The 21,169-nt window shown below is 41.4% G+C and overlaps 1 protein-coding gene across 4 annotated transcripts in view; it reads left to right on the top strand.

Moving 5' to 3' along the window:
• Positions 1 to 21,169, top strand: part of pcsk5b (proprotein convertase subtilisin/kexin type 5b) — a 503,063-nt gene that overhangs the window by 50,908 nt on the left and 430,986 nt on the right. For all 4 annotated transcript variants that reach the window (XM_068029979.1, XM_068029980.1, XM_068029981.1 and 1 more), the window contains exons 3-4: positions 15,357 to 15,470; positions 17,217 to 17,360. In XM_068029979.1, the coding sequence (XP_067886080.1) occupies positions 15,357 to 15,470; positions 17,217 to 17,360 (258 nt within the window). The remainder of the gene's footprint in view (positions 1 to 15,356; positions 15,471 to 17,216; positions 17,361 to 21,169) is intronic.

Consider the following 21,169-nt stretch of genomic DNA (forward strand, 5'->3'; position numbering starts at 1 on the left):
GATGCATAGTAGCAGTAGTGTGTACCATCTACAAGATGCACTGCAGCAACTCAACAAGACTCCTTCAATAGCACTTTCCAAACCCATAACTTCTACCACCTAGAAGCACAAGGACAGCAGATGCATGGGAACACCACCACCTGTAAGTACCCCTCCCAACCACACACCATCCTGACTTGGAGCTGTATCGCAGTTCCTTCACTGTTGCTGTGTTAAAGTCCTGGAACTCCCTAATAGCACTGTGGGTGTACCTACACCCCAAGGACTGCAGCGGTTCAAGAAGGCAGCTCACCACCACCTTCTCGAGGGCGATTAGGGTGTGCAATAAATGCTGGCCAAGCCAGCAACACCCACATCCCACGAATGAATGGAAAAAAAAGTCTTAATTACTGCCAAACAACTACTGTAGCACTGAAAATTAACTTTTACAGATGTGGAGCCTCATTCCTATTAGAGATTTAAAAAATATATTTTGAAACACTTTTATTTTTCTCTCAATCCACTCTTTTCCTATTTTTTATTTCACTTTCTGTATCTGATTTGATATTGAGTTCAGAATTGCAACTTAGACTTCCTGGCTCAGACACTGTGCATTAACAATTCTTCCATCTGGTTAAGGAGCCTTGTTCGCATTGACCCCAGATGTCTTGTAGTGGTGCTACATTTTTTCAATGGTTAGCTGACTGGAAATTGTCATACAGAAGCCCATAGAAATTCTGTGGACAAGTGTAAGTTTGCTCGGTGCTCAGATCAAAATTTGGCCCATTAGGAGGGCCAAACAAAGGTGATCAGAGGTGTTAAGGCCAAGGTGAGGAGGGGGTCACAGTCGCCCCTCTTGCCCTTCCTCTTATTTGACCGCAACAGGGTTTATTCCTTTTAAACAGTGGTTGTGCTTACCACCTCGGTGAGTGTTTTACCTTTTTTACCTTTAATGTGATCGTGAAAGAACCAATTGGACAGATTTTCTTGAATTTAAACAAGAAAGAGGTAAGTTTATTATACTCCACAAGTTAAACCCGATATAAAATAATAAAAAATGCACTATATATTCACAAGGATCACACATGCACAAATAGATTACAAAGTGGAAAGTAGGTTTTTTGGTTGGATTAAAGTCCAGAATAAATAAAAGTTAAATACACAGTCTGAGGTTGGATAATTCGGTGGTTTCCTGGCTGGAGTTGTACTCTTGAAGTCTTTGGCTAGTCAAAGTGCACTTTGTGGCTGGCCCGCTTGGCTCCAGGTTTTCTTGGATGCAGAATGGAAGAAAGCCACCAACCACTGGGCTTCGGCTGTAGCAATCTGTCGGCTTGGAGGGTCCACAGTTGCAGACAGTTTTCAAACTTGATGTTTTGTGGAGAGAACTGCCTTCTCTGCTGCTGCACACTCAGTTACTGCTTGTCTCTTCTATGTGTAACAAAACTCCCAGTTTTTTTTTCAGAGATGGACAGATGGTCACTTGACTGCCTCAAGGTATTCTCTGGAACCTTCTAAGGTTCAGAATTTGCTCCACAGGCCCCAGGATGCCAGTACTTACAGGAGGAGTTTGCTCTTTCAAAGTCAATGCGTCAGGATTGCCTTAACTGCCGTGTTAATGAAGCAATCCTAGGTAATTCAATTACTTAGAGCAAGCCATTATTCAGGATCCAGGGCTTCTTAGACGACTAGTCTCCGGTTGGACCTTGGAAATGTGCAAAGGTGTTTCAGATGCAAATTGCAGTGGCCATCTTGGCTGCCATTTTTTAATTTAACTGTAGGATTTTCTCCATTAAAAGTCTAATGTAAGTTTCCAACTGATGAATTCATATTTCTCATTTGGCATATAGTGTTTTCTTGGCAGAGGAATTTAGGGAAGGGGTTCTAGAGTGTTGGGCCAAACTGCTGAAGATCTGGCTGTTAACATTGGGCTAAAGGGAGATGGGGATACACAAGAGGCCAGCATTTGAGGAACTAAGATATCTTTCTTAGCTTGGGGGGAAGCGAGGGGGTTGTGGCAGGTGGGGACTGTCCAGGACAGCATTAGAATAGTGAACAGAAATGCTAGAAATACACAGTAGGTCAGACAGCATCTCTGGAGAGTGGTAATGTTTTGGGTTGATGACCATTCATCAAAACTGGAATAAGTGAGAGATTAACAGGTTTTAAGTATATAGAGGCAGCTTAAGACACAAGGCAAGAAAGAACAAAAGGGAAGATCTGTAATAAAGTGGAAGGCATGAGAGATTAAATAATAAAAGGGATGATCGTGCAAGGCAAAAGAGGATGGCAATGAGAAGTGAAGAAACAAAAGGTAAGTCTAGAGGAGGTGTATACGGCAACAGCAGAATGATTGATTACCCACCCCCCGCCCAAAAAAATGGGAGTGGTGCTTATGATCTGAAATTGTTGAAGTCTGAGTCCAGTAGGCTGTAAGGCGCCTAATCAAAGGTTGAGGTGCTGTTCTTCGAGCTTCTGTTTAAGCTTCATTTGAACTGTATAGGTGGCCAGTGTCGGTGTGGAAGTAGGGCAGAAAATTAAAATATCAAGCAACCGGAAGCTCAGGGTCACACTTGCAATCTGAATGGACATGTTCCGCAAAGCGATCATCCGATCTGCGTTTGGTCTCCCCAGTGTAGAGACGACCCCGTTGAGAGAAGAGAATAAATTATACTAAATTAAAAGTACAAGTAAATCTCTCATTCATTCATAGTATGTGTGTCATGGGTAGGGCCAGCATTTATTGCCCATACCTAATTGCCCTTGAAGGTGATGGTGGTGAATCACTGTAGTCCATGTGGTAAAGATATTCCCACAGTGCCGTTTGGTAGAGACTTTCAGGATTTTGACACGATGAAGGAACGGCGATATATTTCCCAGTCAGGATGGTATGTGACTTGGAGGGGAACGTAAAGGTTGTCATGTTCCCATGCGCCTGCTACTCTTGTCCTTATTGGTGGTAGAGGTTGCAGGTTTGGGAGGTACTGTCGAAGAAGCCTTGCCAAATTGTGGCAGTGCATCTTGTAGATGGCACATAGTGCCATAGTGTGCCAGTGGTGGAGGGATTACATTTTTATGGTGTTGAATAGGTTGTTGATCAAATTTCAGCTGGAAGGAATGTTTTGGGGTCCTGGATGATGGGAACGGAGGAGGTAAAAAGACAGGTGTTGCATTTATTGCATTTGCATGGGAAGGGGTGTGTTGGGGGCTTTGCTGAGGGAATGGTTCCTCCAGAATGCTAAAAGTGGGGTGAGGGGAAGATGTATTTGGTGGCATCATGCTGGAGGTGGCAGACTCTGAGAGGTCAGTGATCTGGAACTTTAACTTCATTTCTCTCTCCACAGATGCTGCCTGACCTGAATATTGCCAACATTTTCTGTTTTTATTTTAGGTTTGTTGCATCTGCAGTATTATACTTTTGTATTAGATTAGTCAAGTCTGGAGGTGAGAAAGACATGGTGTTTTTCAGCAGCAGTTGGGTGGAATCAGGGATGGAGATGTACATTGGCAGTCTTTGTGATGGAGAGGATATGGGATCAGAAGTTCTGTTTGGGGTTGAGTATGACATTGAGGTGTAAACAGTCTGCTTCATTTGTGAAACTTTATTCAGCATAATTTAGTTAATTGAATGAGGAGGAGTAGAGGTAGAATATTTGTACCAACAGAGGAAGAAAAAGTACCAACAGCATCATCAGAGTAGTAAGTTTACCATAGAGCAGTCACAGGGTATTTAGATTTACTAATTGTAGTATCAGGGTCTGAACGGGTTAATGATTGAGGCAGTGTAAGGAATACCTCCCACCATGTTGATGCAAGAGATCACATGTGAGGGAGACTGGAGGGAGATGCAGCGTGGCTTTAGAGAAGTCACACAGACTTGTGTAGAGCTGCACATAGTTAGAATGTAATAAGAGTTAACGTTCAAAGTACGGAAGGCTCAGTAATTTCTCTAAACTAGACTAACTAAGCAGACTAAGGTGTCAGCAGACTAACCAAACATACAATATGGTGAACAGTAGTGGTTCAAAACCCAGAAGAATTTGAAGAAATACGTTGAAGAAAGCTGACCTGAAAAAACACCAAAACTGCAGAACTCGAAGAGGCTGTGGAAAAGCTCCAGAGCTGCTCAGTGGACAAAGGAGGCATGGCGGCTCAGCGAATTTGTATAGGCATTCAGGCTGCACCATGGAGGGGGATAGTCTGGGGGGAAAAAAATTCCGGCTCCATGATCACAGACTTTGAGTCGGAGAACCAAGCAATGGTTGGGGATCTGTTGAGCAACCCGTAAAGAAAGTAAAAAATGTGTTCCTAACGGCATGAGGCAGGCAGGACCGGGAAAACCAAAAGTCCTTAGCGAGGACCGATCAGAGGCCGGCGCCATTACATGTAATGACCGGAACGAGCGAAAGTGAAAAATGAGGCTGCAAATACTTAAAAAGAGTAGCATTTCTGCTATACAAAACGGCGTGTTAAGAAAGAAGGATATAAATAGGGAGTCTAGTAGCGAGATTTGGCGGGGAGAAATGGTGACCGTAGCGGCAGTCAGTGCGAGGCTAAAACGTGTGGAAAGCTTCTGATACTGGAGGGAAAATTTGAAAAAGAAAGTAAACCAAATAGACAGCCATGGATCTTAAATTCATAATACCAAAGAGGTTTGGACACCTGGAAGGACCAAATCAAACTCAAAATTGGTCACTGTGGTAAAAAGATTTGAGATACACAATTGCTTCCAAATTAGACAGCCAATCTGAAGCAGAGCAAGTTAACACATTGCTGTATTCCATTGGAGCAATAGCAGGCAATGTTATTGCAAGACTCGGTATCATTGAGACATCAGCCAAATTTGAAATTTTAAAAGCCTTTGATAACTATTTCAACCTGAGGAGCAATAAAATCTGGAAAGGGCAAGATTTAACAGAAGGGTCCAGACATCAGGTTCATACTTTTAATAATAATAACCTTTTACAGACGAGCTAACGGATGTGAATATGGAGACCTAAAAGCAGAATTAATAATAGAGAATTAATTGTAGTAGGTATTGCTGATGAATCCCTATCAGATTTATTGCAGTCGAAAGAAAACTTCACCCTAGCCAAAGCAATTCAGCTGGTGAGATAAGCAGAGGTCTGGAAGAACAATGGAGCAATCCTGAGAGGTGAAGAAAGACCTTGGTTCAGGAAACCTCCAGCTGCCGTACAGTTCATTGATCAGAGGGCTGTAAAAGAAGCACCATCAAAGAAGGTACACTGGGGTGGGGGTGGGAGAAAAGAGTGCAAGATGCCATGAAACACCGCCAGCGCTGTGGTGCCAAAAAGACCCACAGGCGCGAACAGTGTCCTGCAAACAAAGCAGAATGGTTCCACTAAGAAAATAAGCCATTTTGGGAAGATGTGCCAAAGTAAAATCTCTACTCCCACAACTTTGAAAGAAAAGGTCTTCAAGCATAGAGATGTTAACGAAGTTGCACCATCTCCATCAGGAGAGAAATTAGAAAACTTCCTTAGTGAGATCAATAACCCTAATCAGGCATTTTGGTCTGCAGATATATATCAACAGACATATCACTAATTTTAAACTGGACACAGAAGCAAGTGTAATGGTTTCATCAGACAAAGAGATGTGATTATCAATGCGTTACCTGCAATAAATGGAATTTCAGTTACATGGCTCAGGAGGGATTAAACTGAAAGTCAAGGGAAAATTACAGGCAGCAGTCCAATGCAAGGGAAAGCAGATATTGGAAACACTATGTTCTACGGAATCAAGAATTCTCTCTGCCTCTCCCTCTCCCTCTCTCTCAATACTGGCTTTTGGCAAGTTCCATTGAATAAGAAGTCAAGGTGATTGACCACCTTCATTACTCCTTTTGGAAGATTTTATTTTAACCATCTATTTCAATATAACATGGGCACTGGAAATATTCTGAAGAAATATGTCAAACATTCTACAGGGTCCCAAAGGAGCAATATCCCATATGGAGAACATCTTAGTCCACGGTGAATCCATTGAAGAACCTGAGAGTTAGAGCAGTTTCTAATTGTCTACAAGAAAGTGGCCTTACACTTAAAAGCGTGAATTTTCGAAAACATCTATTAATTTTTTAGGACACATGGTCAGTAGCAGTGGCCTAATGGCAGACCCCAAAAGATGAGAGTCCTTAGTGAATTCCCACTTCCTACTTCTGTCCAAGCTCTTCAATGATTCCAAGGAATCAGCTGGCAAAATTTTTACGCAATCTAGTACAAGTTACTGAGTCTTTACAACTATTAAGGAAAGCTGAAGCATGGTGTTGGGATGCACATCAGGAGCAAGTATGTCAAAGGATCCAGGAGGTGCTGATTTCACTGGATATCTTAGTGCATTATAACTCTCACTACTGATCACAATTGCAGCAGACACCTCACCTACAAGGATAGGAGCAGTTCTTTTTCAAGAAAAGCCAGACGGATGTCGAAGACCAGTTTATTATGCATCACAAGCATTGTCTGAGACTGAGATGAGGTATGCCATCATAGAGGAAGAAGCTCTCGCAGTCACGTGGGCTTGTGAAAAGTTCTCTGCTTATATTATAGGCTTAAAGGCTGTCATAGAGACAGACCACAAACCTCTAGTTTCCTTAAATGAGGAAAATGAACTTGCTAGGATGCCTCAGAATCCAGAGATTCTGGTTGAAGCTAATGAGGTTCACGTATGAAATGGTATATGTACAAGGCAAGCAACAAATGACTGCAGATGCATTGTTCAGAGCTACTGTCGACTATCCTACACAACAGGATGTTAACTTTATTAATGAAATTGAGTCATATTCTCTGTCCACTGCATCGCAATGGCTGGCGTGTTCTTAAAAAGCTCCAAGAAATTCATCATGCTCAGCTGCAAGATGAGGAATGTATCTATATCCATCAATATTGCAAGCAAGGCTGGCCACGGCAGCGTCCCAGTGGTAATAGGATGAAAATCTTCTTTGAACACACGAGGCACTTTCCTGTTATGGATGATTTGCTGGTATATGATGAGAGGCTGGTGATTCCAGACACTCTCCAGGTAGACATCTTTGGGGAAAATACACCAGGGCCACTTGGGTATGACGAAATGTAGAGCACGAGTTCAGGCGTCTGTGTGGTGGTCAGGAATATCAAGAGATAAAGAAATTATTTCTAATCGCCAGGTATGCACAGAAAGAACCCCCATCTCGACCCAATTCCCAACCAGATTTTGGGAATGTCTGGAGATGCATCTACTCAGGTTTAATGGAAAATCCTACCCAATTGTCATCGACTACTTTTCAAGGTGGATTGAAGTCAAATGTTTGTACACGATGACTACCAAGACAGTCATTTGAGTGTTACAGGAAATCTTTTTGCAACACATGGCATACCTGACCAGATAGTTTCCCATAATGGACCACAATTTGCAAATGACTACTTTTGTGCACTTTGCGGAAAACTGTGGACTTGTACATCTTCCAAGTTCCCCTAGATATCCACAATCTAATGGTGAAGCTGAAAGAGGAGTCAGAACTATCAAAGCACTGTTAAAGAAGAATGAAAATTTTCAAACAGCGCTCCTGAACTACAGATCTGTTCCATTGCTATGTGGATTAGCTGCATCAGAACTGTTGATGGGAAAGAAGCTCAAAACACAACTTCCAATCCTACCCAAAAAGTTACTTCCGGGGCTAAAAGTACAGGATTATCAGCATTCAAGACAGGGAAAAGTCTTATCGAATGCAATACGCCTATAATTATAATTGGAAATACCGTACCAGGAACCTACCCAAGTTGACAGGAGGACAAAAGGTATGGGTACGAGACCGAAGCAAAGAAGGAGTGATCGTCCGGAGAGATGAGTCTGAGATCTTATTTAGCCCATACTTCAGAAGGTACTAGAAGAAGAAACAGGAGAAACCTTATTCCTATTCGTCAAAGACATCAATAGGTTATACATTTGGACGAACCAGATGTTGAACCTGAAATTCAGAAATCACCGGATACTACAAACCTCAACGAAAGCCATCCAAGTCGAGAAACAAGAGTTCAGAAAAAGACTACTGATCATCTGCATCTGACAACACAATCGGGGGTGGGTGCGCAGATGTATAAGAGTAGAAAGGGTTAATGATGAGCCAGTGTATGGAATATCTCCTACTATGATGTAAGCGATCATGTGAGAGAGACTGGAGGGAGATGCAGCGTGGCTTCAGAAGTCACTCAGACTTGTGTAGAGCTGTACATAGTTAGAATGTAACAAAGTTAATGTTCCAAGTACTGAAGACTCCGTAATCTCTCTAAGCTAGACTAACCAAATATAATAAGGTGGCAGCAGTCTAATCAAACATACAACACTCTCTTTCATAAAAGAAATCAGTTGGTTTTCATTTAGTGCCACAGCCGTGGCTCATTAGGTGGCATGCTTGCCTCTGAGTCAGAAGGTTATGGGTTCAAGTTCCACTCAAGATTTGAACACACAATCTAGACTGACACTTCAGTGCAATGCTGAGGGAGTGCTACACTGTCAAAGATGTTGAGCTGGATTTTTCAAAGCTCTTTGGGGGCGAGCACAGGCATAGGCGTGGATCGAAGATTACATTTCGGAAAGCATCTCTGGATCCCGAGCTCTCTAGAACGCGCTCCAATTTTCAAAGTGAGGGCAAGAGGAGGGAGTTGGGAACCCGCTCACCTCCAATTAATGGCCTGTTAAACTCCTTGAGTAGCTTGTTAACAGGCTGAGGTGGGCGAGACTCCAATTTTCAATAGGGAAATTGGCGAATTTGAACAAACAGTCTGGTGCACATTAGTGCACAGCTATCGGGTTCAATGTAGAGAGAAGTTGAAGTTTTTTTAAATATAAGGTTATAAATTTCAGGACCTGGGGAATCTTGTGCTGGATCGTGCGCATTACCTCTCATTTGGCCATACGGCCACTTTTCTGTATGGTTAGGCTGCTGCTCCCTGTTCCCTTCTGCAAGGCAGCAGCAGGCCATCTGCCTTTGCCACTCGTGCTCTCCAGGCAGCTTCTGCCTCCAGGTACCAGTCAACTCCACTAATTGGGTCCTGAGCTCGCCTCCGGCCCAATTAGGGCATTTACATTTTAAAAATAGCATTGCTGCGGCACGGGGTTGAGACCTGAAAATTATCCACGCATTGGGTTCCAACCCCGATTTGAAAATCCAGCCCTCTGTCTTTCGAATGAGATTGTTAAATCGAAGCCATATCTGCCCTCTTGGGTGGATGTAAAAGATCACATCGTACTATTCTAAAGAGCAGGGGAGTTGTCTCTGGTTTTCCTGGCCAATGTTTATCTCTCAACCAATAGCACTAAAATAGATTCTACCTCATTGCTGTTTGTGTGACTTTGCTGTATGCAAATTGGCTGCTGTGTTTTCTGTGTTACATGGCTTACATGTCCTTGAATGGAGAAGATTAAGGAGTGAGTTAATGGAGGTGTTTTAAGATGGTCAAAGGAGTTGATAGAGTCGATGTAGAGAAACTATTCCCTTAGGTGGGGGAGTCCAGAACAAGGGAGTGAATCGTAAAATTAGATCTAGGCTGTTCAGGGGTGATAATCCGAAGCACTACTTCACACAAAGAAGGATAGTGGAGACATGGAACTTTTCTTTTTCGCGCTCTTGCGCTCTCTCTCCCCCACCCCCACCACCTCAATACATACACTGCTAAGGATAAGTCACTTAGAAAATTTGAAACGGAAGATTTATAGACTTTTGTTAGGCAGGGGTATTAACAGTTATGGAGCAAAGGCGGGCAGATGGAGTGAAGGTACAGTTCACCCATGATCTAAATGAATGTTGGAAAAGGCACAGACTGAAGGAGCTGAATGGCTTACTCCTATTCCTATTACAACAGTGACTATACTTCATTGGCTGTACAGTGCTTTGTGATATCCTGAAAGACACAAAACCTTGGATATCTGTTTGCTGAATTCTCTTGTTTTTTATTAAGTGCCAATCTTATTCTATTACCCCAGCCAAGGTCATCTATCTTTAGTATAGATTGCCACATTTCGCCTGGTCTCTTTCTTAAAAATTACTGTTTTCAACCTAAGGGCATAACGAAAGGGATTGAATCCATTATAAGCTCAGCTGATATCCCGGCTGTTCCACTCATTTCTAAAGTTCAGTGCAGTGCAAGCCAATAAAGACCATGTCAGGCTTGAAATACTATCATATGCTCACCCTCTAGAAGGTCATATGAAGAGCCAGTGAAAGTGAAGGAAGTACATATTGTTGAGGGCAGTTTATATGATTTTATTTTTGTTCTTATAAAAGTACATATGTGGGTACATCAGTATTGTAGAAAGGATCTAATGTTTATAACTAATATTATTGAGTCCCACTGGAACTGAGATACATTTTATGGTTTATGTAACAACAAAGGACTCCTATAAATAGTCTGAAGATCCCTTTGCCGGAAAATGCTTTTTGTTTGGTTTTCTGAAATGGGATATGATGCAGGTTTTTAATGTATGTTTAAGTCTTTATTTTCAAATATTTTTCTTGGATCTGCTGACAGGAGACTCGAGGTAAATTGTCAAGTTTATTCTGTGGTCCTATGGCACACTGTTGGTGAGACTGAGGTTGAAATTTGTTATTGGTTTGAGGTTAACATCTGCCTAAGAAAAATATTTTAATGGACTTTTTAAAGAACCTCTTTTGGTGAAGTAGCCTGTATTTTTAAAAAAAGTATATTTAACTTGAAATGGGAGTTGTGCAGGATTGAGAACATTGTTCTGTTTCTAAAACTTATTCCATAATAACTTTCAAATTTCAAAAATTTCTCTTTGGTTCGTCTCTTACCCCCAGTAAGATGGACTATATTGAGTGTATTCTTGTATCTTTTTAAAAAGCCGAAGTAGAACGATGGGGTTGAATTGTCTTATTTCTCCCTCAACCCGTTCACTCACAAAAGAATGAGTGCATCTCTTCCAATAATGTTACTTAATATCATTAAGTAGTGGTTTGTGGCTTCCTGTGTCTAAACTGGAATTGAGCTTTAACCATTATGGATGATTTTCTCTTATCAAAGGAGGCAGGTTTCCAGACATCAGTACTAAAGTAGATTTCAGTTGCAAGTTACTTATTAAATCCTCTATAAACACTGAATTTGTAGAAATGTAATGAGGAGGAATGGTGTTCCATTTAAAGGCATGGAAGCAATATGGTGGAGCACATTGCTGCAAATCTTTTTTTTTTAAATAAACCAGCTGTGGCCAATTAATAGAGATCAGCAAGAACCAGAAGGCCCTGATGCAAAGAAATGGTCTTTACTGAAAGGTTTAATTGTTTTTTTCATTGTGCTCTACTGTTGTTCAATAAAATACACAGAACTTGAGTATTGCTGAAAACAGATATTTTGACGGAGCTTTTCGTCTTGCACTCATCAGGACAATTTGCAAGAATATCAATGTAAGGAAAAGTAACAAATTTATACTATATGAGAAGGGAGTGTTGATTGGGTGGCAAGTGGACTGAGATTGGTAGAGGCATTGCCATGGAAAATGCACCAGTTTATGGTGTCTGACAGTTAACTGCCAAGCTTTGTTTGAAATTTAAACTAGGCAGCCTGACTCTGGTTCATACGTCAGGGCAATGCCTGAATCAGCGAATGGCTGTCACTTATTTTGTTTAGCTGAAACAGAAACAATGTGTGTACATGCTCTTTTTGTCTGCAAAGAACAGGACCACGTGTATGTAATATCCAGTACGTGCAAATGCGCCACACTGCCAGCCCGACTGCCCATCTTAAATTGTCAGCGTAATTCTTAGCACACTGAGGATTATTTAGCAAATGTTGTCCAATCGCGGAATCACATCTAATGTTGGACACTGTTTTGAGTTTTGCAAGCACAATCTGGTTGGGTATGGTCTGTACTTTGCCCATTGTGAACAGTGGAAGGGATATGTTGTTTGATACGATCCACCGGTATTTGGGACATACAGCCTATATACCTAGTATCTCACTGGTATTGAAATTCATATATCACATTACTCATTTGTGTGATAGGCAGGACGTCTTTTTGACTTGACGGCAGCATCCAGTTAGTGACGAACAAATGTGTTGCTACTGCATAGTAGCAGCGTGAAATAGCTAGCTTTACCTGTTGCTCAAACTTTTGGGATACAGTACCCTTCCAGGGTAATCTGAGGTAGACCGGGCACGTTTCAGGGTTGAAAATGACGACCTTAGGCCCGTTCATAAGTTGGCGCGATATACAGCGAGAAATGATCTGATCAGGGTCGCCATTGTCACGCGGGAAGTCTTTGATTCGCCCTATTTCAGCATCAAGCTTGCATGGTGAGCAAAGGACTCTGGCCCTATTTATGAGGTTGCCCATAAGGCCAATCTTATAGCGTGTGGAACTGTAAGAATTCCCAAAGTGTGTATTGACCCATGAAGGTAGGTTTGCTCTAGACTGTGGTAGAGAACCTCTTAGCAGATTTATCAGCTAGTACGTCGAGAAAAGAGTTCATTTGACTGCTCCATTTCAAAGGTGAATTTGAGTGCAGGATGGAGCCCATTAAGACATGTAAGGAAATTATTACATGCAACTGCAGATTCAAATACAGCAAACGTACCATCTATATGGTAGGAATATGCAAGAGACAAAAGGTTAGGTGTCATTTCCTCGAAAACACATTTCTCATGGAACCCAACAAAGATGTTTGCGAGAGCTGGGCCTAGAGGGGATCCCATGGTAACACCATCTATTTGGGCATATACGGTGTCATTGAAACTGAACTCAGCTGCGGAATTGCCGAGTTCGTAAGTTCAATGAATATTGATTCACACAATGGTGGCGGGTCTAGATCACCATGATATAGTGCTGCAGTGCAAATATCCAAGGCTTACTTAAGTGATACATTGGTGAATGAGTGAGCAATGTCGAATGAGCACATGGAGACGGCATTGCTATCGATATGCAAGTCCTGTATGATCTTCGCAAATGTGAAGGAATCCTTCGCCATGTTTGCGAAGAACTTGCTCAAAACAGGTTGAAACAATTCGCCCAACCATTTGGCCAATTCATGTTGTGCAGAACCGGTCATAGATAAGATGGGGCATAGAGGGACAACACTTTTCGTGTGTCTTGGGCAGCCCATACATATGGGGACACAGTGAGCCGTGAGGACAATTCGAGCAAGGCTGTCCAGTCATATTGAGCAGCAGGTCCAATGGATACGAATTTGGACCCGTCATTAAGAATGGCATGAATTTTGTTGATATGGTCATACTTGTTGAGGATGACTGTTCCTGTCCCTTCGTCAGGTTGATTGATGCGTATGTCTGGATTGGTCTTAAGGCCTCGCAACGCTGTCAGACATTCACGTTGCATGTGGAAATCAGACATGTCGTTTAGAATCCCGCAATATGTGTATGCTAGATCAGTTAGGCGCGCTTTCAAGGATTCAGCGTCTTCAGTGGCCACTGGTTTGTGGCAAGAAATTTGGGAGTAGAGCCCGAACTTAGCAAATACCTCTTCCCGTTTGATTCAGGATGAAGGCATACCAAAATTGAAAGCATGTGCAAGAACAAACACCACCTTTCTGAGAGTACATGGTCAAAGAGATTTGTTATGTGTTTAGTGGTGTCATTAATTGCTTTGCCAAACCACCTCCACTTAAGTGAGTTTACGGTGCGGGCGTGTTTCAAACTGGTACTGTTTATGGTGCAATCTTCTATTGAAGCAATATAGCAGCATAAACGAATCAAATCGAAAAATGAAAGAAATTAGCGTACATGAGACCAAGCACAGCACAGGGCACAGTGGAAATTAGTAACCCTCTTAAAGTTCCACGCGCTATAGGATTGGCCTAATCTGCAACCTGGTAAATAGGGCCCAAGCTATTTGCTCACCATGCAAGTTTGATGCTGAAATAGGACGAATCAAAGGCTTCCTTCTTGACCATGGCTACCCTGATCAGATCATTTTTCGCTGTATATCGCGCCAACTTATGAACGGGCCTAAAGCCGCCATTTTCAGCCCTGAAAAGTGCCCAGTTTACCTCAGATTACCCTGGAAGGGTAATGTATCCCAAAGTTCGAGCAACAGGTGAAGCTAGCTGTTTCACGCTGCTACTATGCAACACGTGTGGTGTTTGCCACTAACGGGATGCTGTCATCAAGCCAAAAAGACGTCCTGCCTATCACACAAATGAGTAATGTGATGTATGAATTTCAATGCCAGTGTGATGCTAGGTATATAGGCCGTATGTCCTAAAGACTGGCAGATCGTATCAAACAACATATCCCTTCCTCTGTTTGCAACGGGCAAAGTACAGACCGTAACCCAACCGGCCCTTGCTTGCAACACTCAAAACGCAGTGTCCAACATTAGATGTGATTCCACGATTGGACAACATTTGCTAAATAATCCTCAGTGTGCTAAGAATTATGCTGACAGCTAATATAAGATTGCCAATTGGGCTGGCAATGCGGCACATTTGCATGTACTGGAAACTATATATATTAATACACGTGGTCCTGTTCTTTGCAGACAGAATGAACATGTACACACACACATTGTGCCTGTTTCAGCTAAACAAAATAAGTGACAGCCATTCGCTGGTTCATTTCTCGGGGCAATGCCTTAACCAATCAGAGTCAGGCTGCCTGGTTTAAATTTCAGACTAAGCTTGGCAGTTAACTGTCAGTCATCATAAACTGGTGCATTTTCCATGGCAATGCTTCTACCAATCACAGTCCACCTGCCAACCAATCAACACTCCCTTCCCGTGGTATAAATTTGTTGCTTTTCCTTACATTGATATTCTTGAGAATTGTCCTGATGAGTGCAAGACGAAAAGCTTTGACAAAATGTCTCTGTTTTCAGCAAAATACACAGATTTGCATCTCTATAGCACCTTTCAATGACTCTCAGGATATTTCTAAGTGATTCACAACAGACTTTTGAGGTGTAGTCACTGTTTTGTAGGCAAAATCAATGGCCAATTTGCACACGATCCCGCAAACAATGAGGTAAATAATCAGTTAATATGTTTCGATCCTGTTGGTTCACCAGGAGAACTCCACTGTCATTTCTCATGTGCCATAGGACTGGCACAGGACTGCATAGTTAGTCAGGCAGTCAGGACTTCTGTTTAACACATCATCTGAAAGAAAGCACCTTCAACAATGCAGCAGTTCCTCAGTGCTGTACTGAAATATTAACCTAGATTACGTGCTCGAGTTCAGGAGGTTTGAACCAACGAACTTCTGATTTTTTTTTTTAAAAAAGAGACTACTACCAATAACCAAAGCTGATACACCTGTACTATTAATTTTGGCTGATAGCAAAATTTTCTGTACGTTTCTGCCCCCAACAATTGCTAATCTCTGCTTTCTATTAACTTGTTTTGATGACAGGTGGAATGGATACAGCAGCAGGTGGTAAAAAGACGGATTAAGAGAGATTTTAAAGCTGGTGCTTCCCAGTATCCTTACTTCAATGATCCCAAATGGTCAAGCATGTGGTACATAGTAAGTGTGATAAATTACATTAGTATTATATTTGTATCTGGTTTTATTTCATTCTCCATCCCCACCCCACAATTCTTTCTCCTTTTCACTCTGTGATGAAATTTCACTGGCTTTGTTATATGCAGAAGCCTTATTTTTTGTGTGAAGCCCAAAATTGCACACAGTACTCTAACTGTGGTCTTAATAAATCTTTATATAGACTCTAAATCACATCTCAACCTGTTTATTCTATTGCCCCTTGCCATAAAACCCAGTATTCCATTTGGTATATTTTTGGATTGCATTGTGAATCTGACCCCCGCCCCCCCCCTACCCCCCACAAATCTGTTTGCTTTTCCACATCACCCAAATTTCCCCATTTTAAGTATTTTTATCAAAAGGTACCACTTCACATTTACTGGTGTTGAATTTCCATAGGTTGCTATCTTGCCCTTGCAGCTTCCTTTTGTCCTCTGATTTTAATACGCTTCCTATTGGAGATATTGATAAACTAAGTGGGCAAAACTGTTGGCCAATGGATTTCAATGTAGGCAAATGTGAGGCCATCCATTTTGGACCAATAAAGGATAGATCAGGTACTTTCTAAATGGCGAAAAGCTAGAAACAGTGGGGGTCCAAAGAGACTTTGGGGGGATGGCGGGGTCCAAGTACACAGATCATTAAAATGTTATGAACAGGCATAGGAAATAATCGAAAAGGCTAATGGAATGCTGACCTTTATATATAGAGTACTAAAATACAAGCAGTTAATGTCATGCTTTAGCTATACAAAGCCCTAGTTAGACCACACCTGGAGTACTGTGAGCAGTTCTGGGCACCACAACTTAGGAAGGATGTATTGGCCTTGGAGTGAGTGCAACATAAATTTACTAGAATGGTATGTTGGTTTCTAAGGGTTAAGCTCTGAGGAGAGATTAAACAAATTAGGGATGAATTCCCTTGAATTTAGAAGTTTAAGGGTAATTTTTAACCGAAGTTTTCAAGCTATTAAGGGGAACAGATAGTGAGAAACTTTTTCGGCTAGTTGGATAGTCTAGGACTATGGGCCATAGCCTAAAAATTGGAGCCAGACCTTTCAGGAATGAAATTAGAAAATAGTTCTTCACACAAAGGGTGGCAGAAGTTTGGAACTCTGTTCTGCAAATGGCAATTGATGTGAGATCAATTGTTAAATTTAAAAAGGAGATTGATAGATTTTTGTTCACCATGGGTGTTAAGGGACATGGGGAAAAGGTTGAGCCTATGTAGTTAGGTCATATATCAGCCATGATTTCATTAAATGGCAGAACAGGCTTGAGGGGCTAAATGGCCTACTCCTGTTCCTACGTTCCTATTTTAGTATTGACGATGTTTTGGCATCTGCAGAAATAATTGGACATGCTTACAAAGTGAAAAGAATACAGAATATGCCTGAATTAGAAGTATTCTCTGAATAAATGTAATATTGCTAAAGGGCAGGGTAAGCTGTTATTGTATAAAGGGGTAGCTGCACATACATGGACAGGTTTCTGTTCAGTTCAGAACTCTGGCGTGACTGACTAATGGAATTAATATTCAACAAAAGTTCATGTTTTTAATTAATCACATCAGCTGTGCATTAGTCTTATGTTGTGTAGAGTGGCATCATCACTCTTTGCTGTTGAGAACATTGCTATATTCTCTTTGAAAGTGCACTTTTTCTGAATGCAAAGTTTGGTTATTTTATTTGACAATAACCTTAAACCTTTCTGTTTCTCCACCCATTAGCACTGCAATGATGATACTCACCACTGCCAGTCAGATATGAACATAGTAGGAGCCTGGCGGAGAGGCTACACTGGCCAAAATGTAGTGGTAACCATTCTGGATGATGGCATTGAGAGAAACCACCCTGACTTGCAGCAGAATTATGTATGTGTTTTTATTTCATCTGATCCTTCAAACAAGTACCTCTCACGTTAGCCTTCAAAAGTGTGCTAACAAGATTTATTTTGGTCACTGTGTAAGTTGGACACTAAATATGACACTAAAGGAAACTAAAATAATCAAGCTTTAAAGTTTGAGAACTTGTTGCTCCTTCCTTGTGGAATTTGAACCCGTAATCATTCCTACAAGTGGAATTTGAGCTCACACACCCATCACATTTGGGTGCATGCTTCTGATGATTGTAAAACCAGATTCTACTTCAGTTTGGCAATAAGGGATAATCATGGTGTCGTGATTTGTTTCTTCTCCTTATCCCAAGGATCCATCGCAATTTAAAACATGCGTTCTCATTAGATTTTTAATTTTTCATTGTTTTTGAATATATTTGATCTGTAATTAGCACAGTGCTGAAAATTTACCTGTCTCACGGGCATTGATGTAGCATTAAATGTGTAAACTTAATCTCACCCATGAGCTGGACAGGACACATGTCCTTTCCAGTAATAGAAATTCCACATTAGCGAGTACACTTTGAGGCTCAGATGTGGAATCTTTCCCTAATAGTGGATCAATTTGACTCATTGTTTTCTTTTTTGGAGAAATACATTTATTTCTTCAAGCTCTCTTTCTCCTCCACCACCCTACCCTTTCTCTCAGACCCAATAATGGTATTATTCCCTATCAATAAAGATGGGAAATTACAGGTTTGTTTATTTATATATGAGAATTTGTTGCAAGGAGGTTTCATTGGATTTATCTGAATTTAATTCTTTAGATATCCGCCGCCTTTATTGGCCTACAGTAAGCTTTGCACCTTGGAGCCAATAAAAGAATTTGTATTTATGCGACATCTTATCACAAGTAAGATGGTGGTGTAGTGGTAATGTCACTGAACTAGTATTCCAGAAGTCCAGGATAATGCCCTATGGACACAGGTTCAAATCCCACCACTGCAACTGGTGGAATTTAAATTTAGTTAGTTTCAGGGCGCCATTACTGAGATTATCATCGATTGTCATAAAAACCCATTTGATTCACTAATGACCTTTCAGGGAAGAAAATCTGCTGTCCTTACCTGATCTGGCCTAAATGTGACTCCAGATGCACAGCACTGGGGTTGACTCTTAACTGCTCACGGAGTGCCACACGTTGGGAAAAATCTGAAGGCATTTGAGAGGGTGCAGAAAAGATTCATGAGAATGGTTCCAGGAATGAGGGACTTCAGTTACGTAGATAGATAGATGAAGATGGGACTGATCTCCTTTGAGAAAAGAAAGTTGAGAGATTTAATAGAGGTATTCAAAATCATGAGGGGTCTGGACAGAGCAGATAAGGAAAACTGTTCCCATTGGTGGAAGGATCAAGAATGAGAGGACACAGATTTAAGATAATTGGCAAAAGAAGCAATGAAGACATGAACAACTTTTTCATGCAGCAAGTGGTTAGGATCTGGAATGCGTTACAGTACAGAAGGAGGCCATTTGGCCCATCGTGTTCGCACTGGCTCTCCCTCCGTTCCATTCCCCTGCCTTCTCCTTGTAACCTTGCACATTCTTCTTTTTCATATAACTGTCTAATTCCCTTTTTGAATGCTTCAATAGAATCTGCCTCCACCATGTTCTCATGCAATGCATTCCAGACCTTAACCACTCACTGCGTGAAATTTTTTTTCCTCATGTCACTTTTGCTTCTCTTACCAAATACTTTAAATCTGTGCCCTCTTGCTCTCGATCCTTTCAGGAGTGGGAACAGTTTCTCTCCATCTCCTCTGTCCAGACCCCCTCATGATTTTGAATACTTCTATCAAATCACCTCTCAGCCTTTTCTTTTCCAAGGAAAACAGTCTTTTCTTCAATCTATCTTCATAACTGAAGTTCCTCATTCTTGGAACTATTCTTGTGAATCTTTTCTGTACTCTCTCCAATACCCTCACGTCTTTCCTCAAGTTGGGCACCCAGAATTGGACGCAATACTCCAGCTGAGGTCGAACTAGTGTCTTATACAAGTTCAACATAACTTCCTTGCTCTTGTACTCTATGCCTCTGTTAATATAGCCCAGGACTCTATGCTTTATTGACTGCTCTCAACCAGTCCTGTCACCTTCAATGACTTATGCACATATACACCCAGGTCCCTCTGCTCCTGCACCCCCTTTAGAATTGTACTCTTTATTCTATATTGTTGCTCCATGGTCATCCTACCAAAATGAATCACTTCAACTTTCTCTGCATTGAACTTTATCTGCCACCCGTCTGCCCATTCCACCAACTTGTCTATGTCCTTTTGAAGTTCTACACTATCCTCCTTACAATCCACAATGCTTCCAAGTTTTGCATCTTCTGCAAACTTTGAAATTGTGCCCTGTACACCAAGGTCTAGGTCATTAATATATATCAGGAAAAGCAGGGGTCCCAACACTGATCCCTGAGGAACTGGACTATAAACTTTCCTCAAGCCCGAAAAACATCCATTGTTTCTTTGTTTCCTGTCACTCAGCCATTTTCGTATCCATGTGGCTACCGTCCCTTTTATTCCATGAGCTACAGGTTTGCACACAAGTCTGTTGTATGACACTGTATCAAATGCCTTTTGAAAGTCCATGTACACCACATCAACTGCATTGCCCTCGTTAAGCCTTTTTGTTACCTCCTCAAAAAAACTCCAGCAAATTAAACAGGATTTCCCCTTAAGAAATCCAAGCTGGCTTTCCTTAATTAATTCTCATTTGTCCATGTGACTATTGATTTTGTCCCAAATAAATTTTTCTAGAAGTATTCCCACCACTGAAGTTAAACTGACTGGCCTGTAATTGCTGCGCTTATCTTTATAACCTTTCTTGAACAAAGGTGTAATGCTTGCAATTCTCCAGCCCTCTGGCACTACACCCGAGTCTAAGGAAGACTGAAAAATTATTGCCAGTGCGTCTGCAATTTCCACCCTCACTTCCCTCAGTATCCTTGGATGAATCTCATCTGGTCCTGGTGTTTTATCCACTTTAAGTATAGACAGCCTATCTAATACTTCCTCTTTGTCAATTTTAAACTCCTCTAGTGTCTGATTTACCTCCTCTTTCAACATTGCCTGTGTTGCAACTTCTTCCTTGGTAAAGAGAGATGCAAAGTAATCATTTAATACCTCAGCTATGCCCTCTGTCTCCATGCGTAAATCCCACTTTTGGTCCCTAATTAGCCCTACTCCACCTTTTGTCACTTTTTTACTATTTATATGCCTATAGAAGACTTTGGGATTCCCTTTTATGTTAGATGCCAGCCTCTCTTCATACTCTCTTTGCTTCTCTTATTTGCTTTTTCACTTCCCCTCTGAACTTTCTACATTCGACCTGGTTCTCCATTGTATTATTTACCTGACGTCTGTCATATGAAGCCTTGTCGTCTTCATCTTCATCTCTTTTTGTCATCCAGGGAGCTCTGGATTTATTTGCCCTACATTTCCCCTTCAAGGGAATATACCTTGACTGTACCCAAATATCTCCTCTTTGAAGGTAGTTCATTGCTTAGCTACTGTTTTTCCTGCCAGCATTGATTCCAATTTATTCAGCCCAGATGCATTCTTACCCCACTGAAGTTGGCTTTCTCCAGTTAATTATTCTTACTCTAGATTTTTCTTTGTCCTTTCCCATAGCCAATGTAAACCTTATGATCCAATGATCACTGTCCCCTAAATGTTTTCCTACTCTGACACTTGATCCACTTGGCCCACCTCATTCTCAAGAACCAGGTCCACCAATGCCTCGCCTCTCATTTGGACTGGAAACATACTGCTGTGGAAAATTT

This window comes from Heterodontus francisci, chromosome 4 (assembly GCF_036365525.1).
Source record: "Heterodontus francisci isolate sHetFra1 chromosome 4, sHetFra1.hap1, whole genome shotgun sequence".
Taxonomy (NCBI): Eukaryota; Metazoa; Chordata; class Chondrichthyes; order Heterodontiformes; family Heterodontidae; genus Heterodontus; species Heterodontus francisci.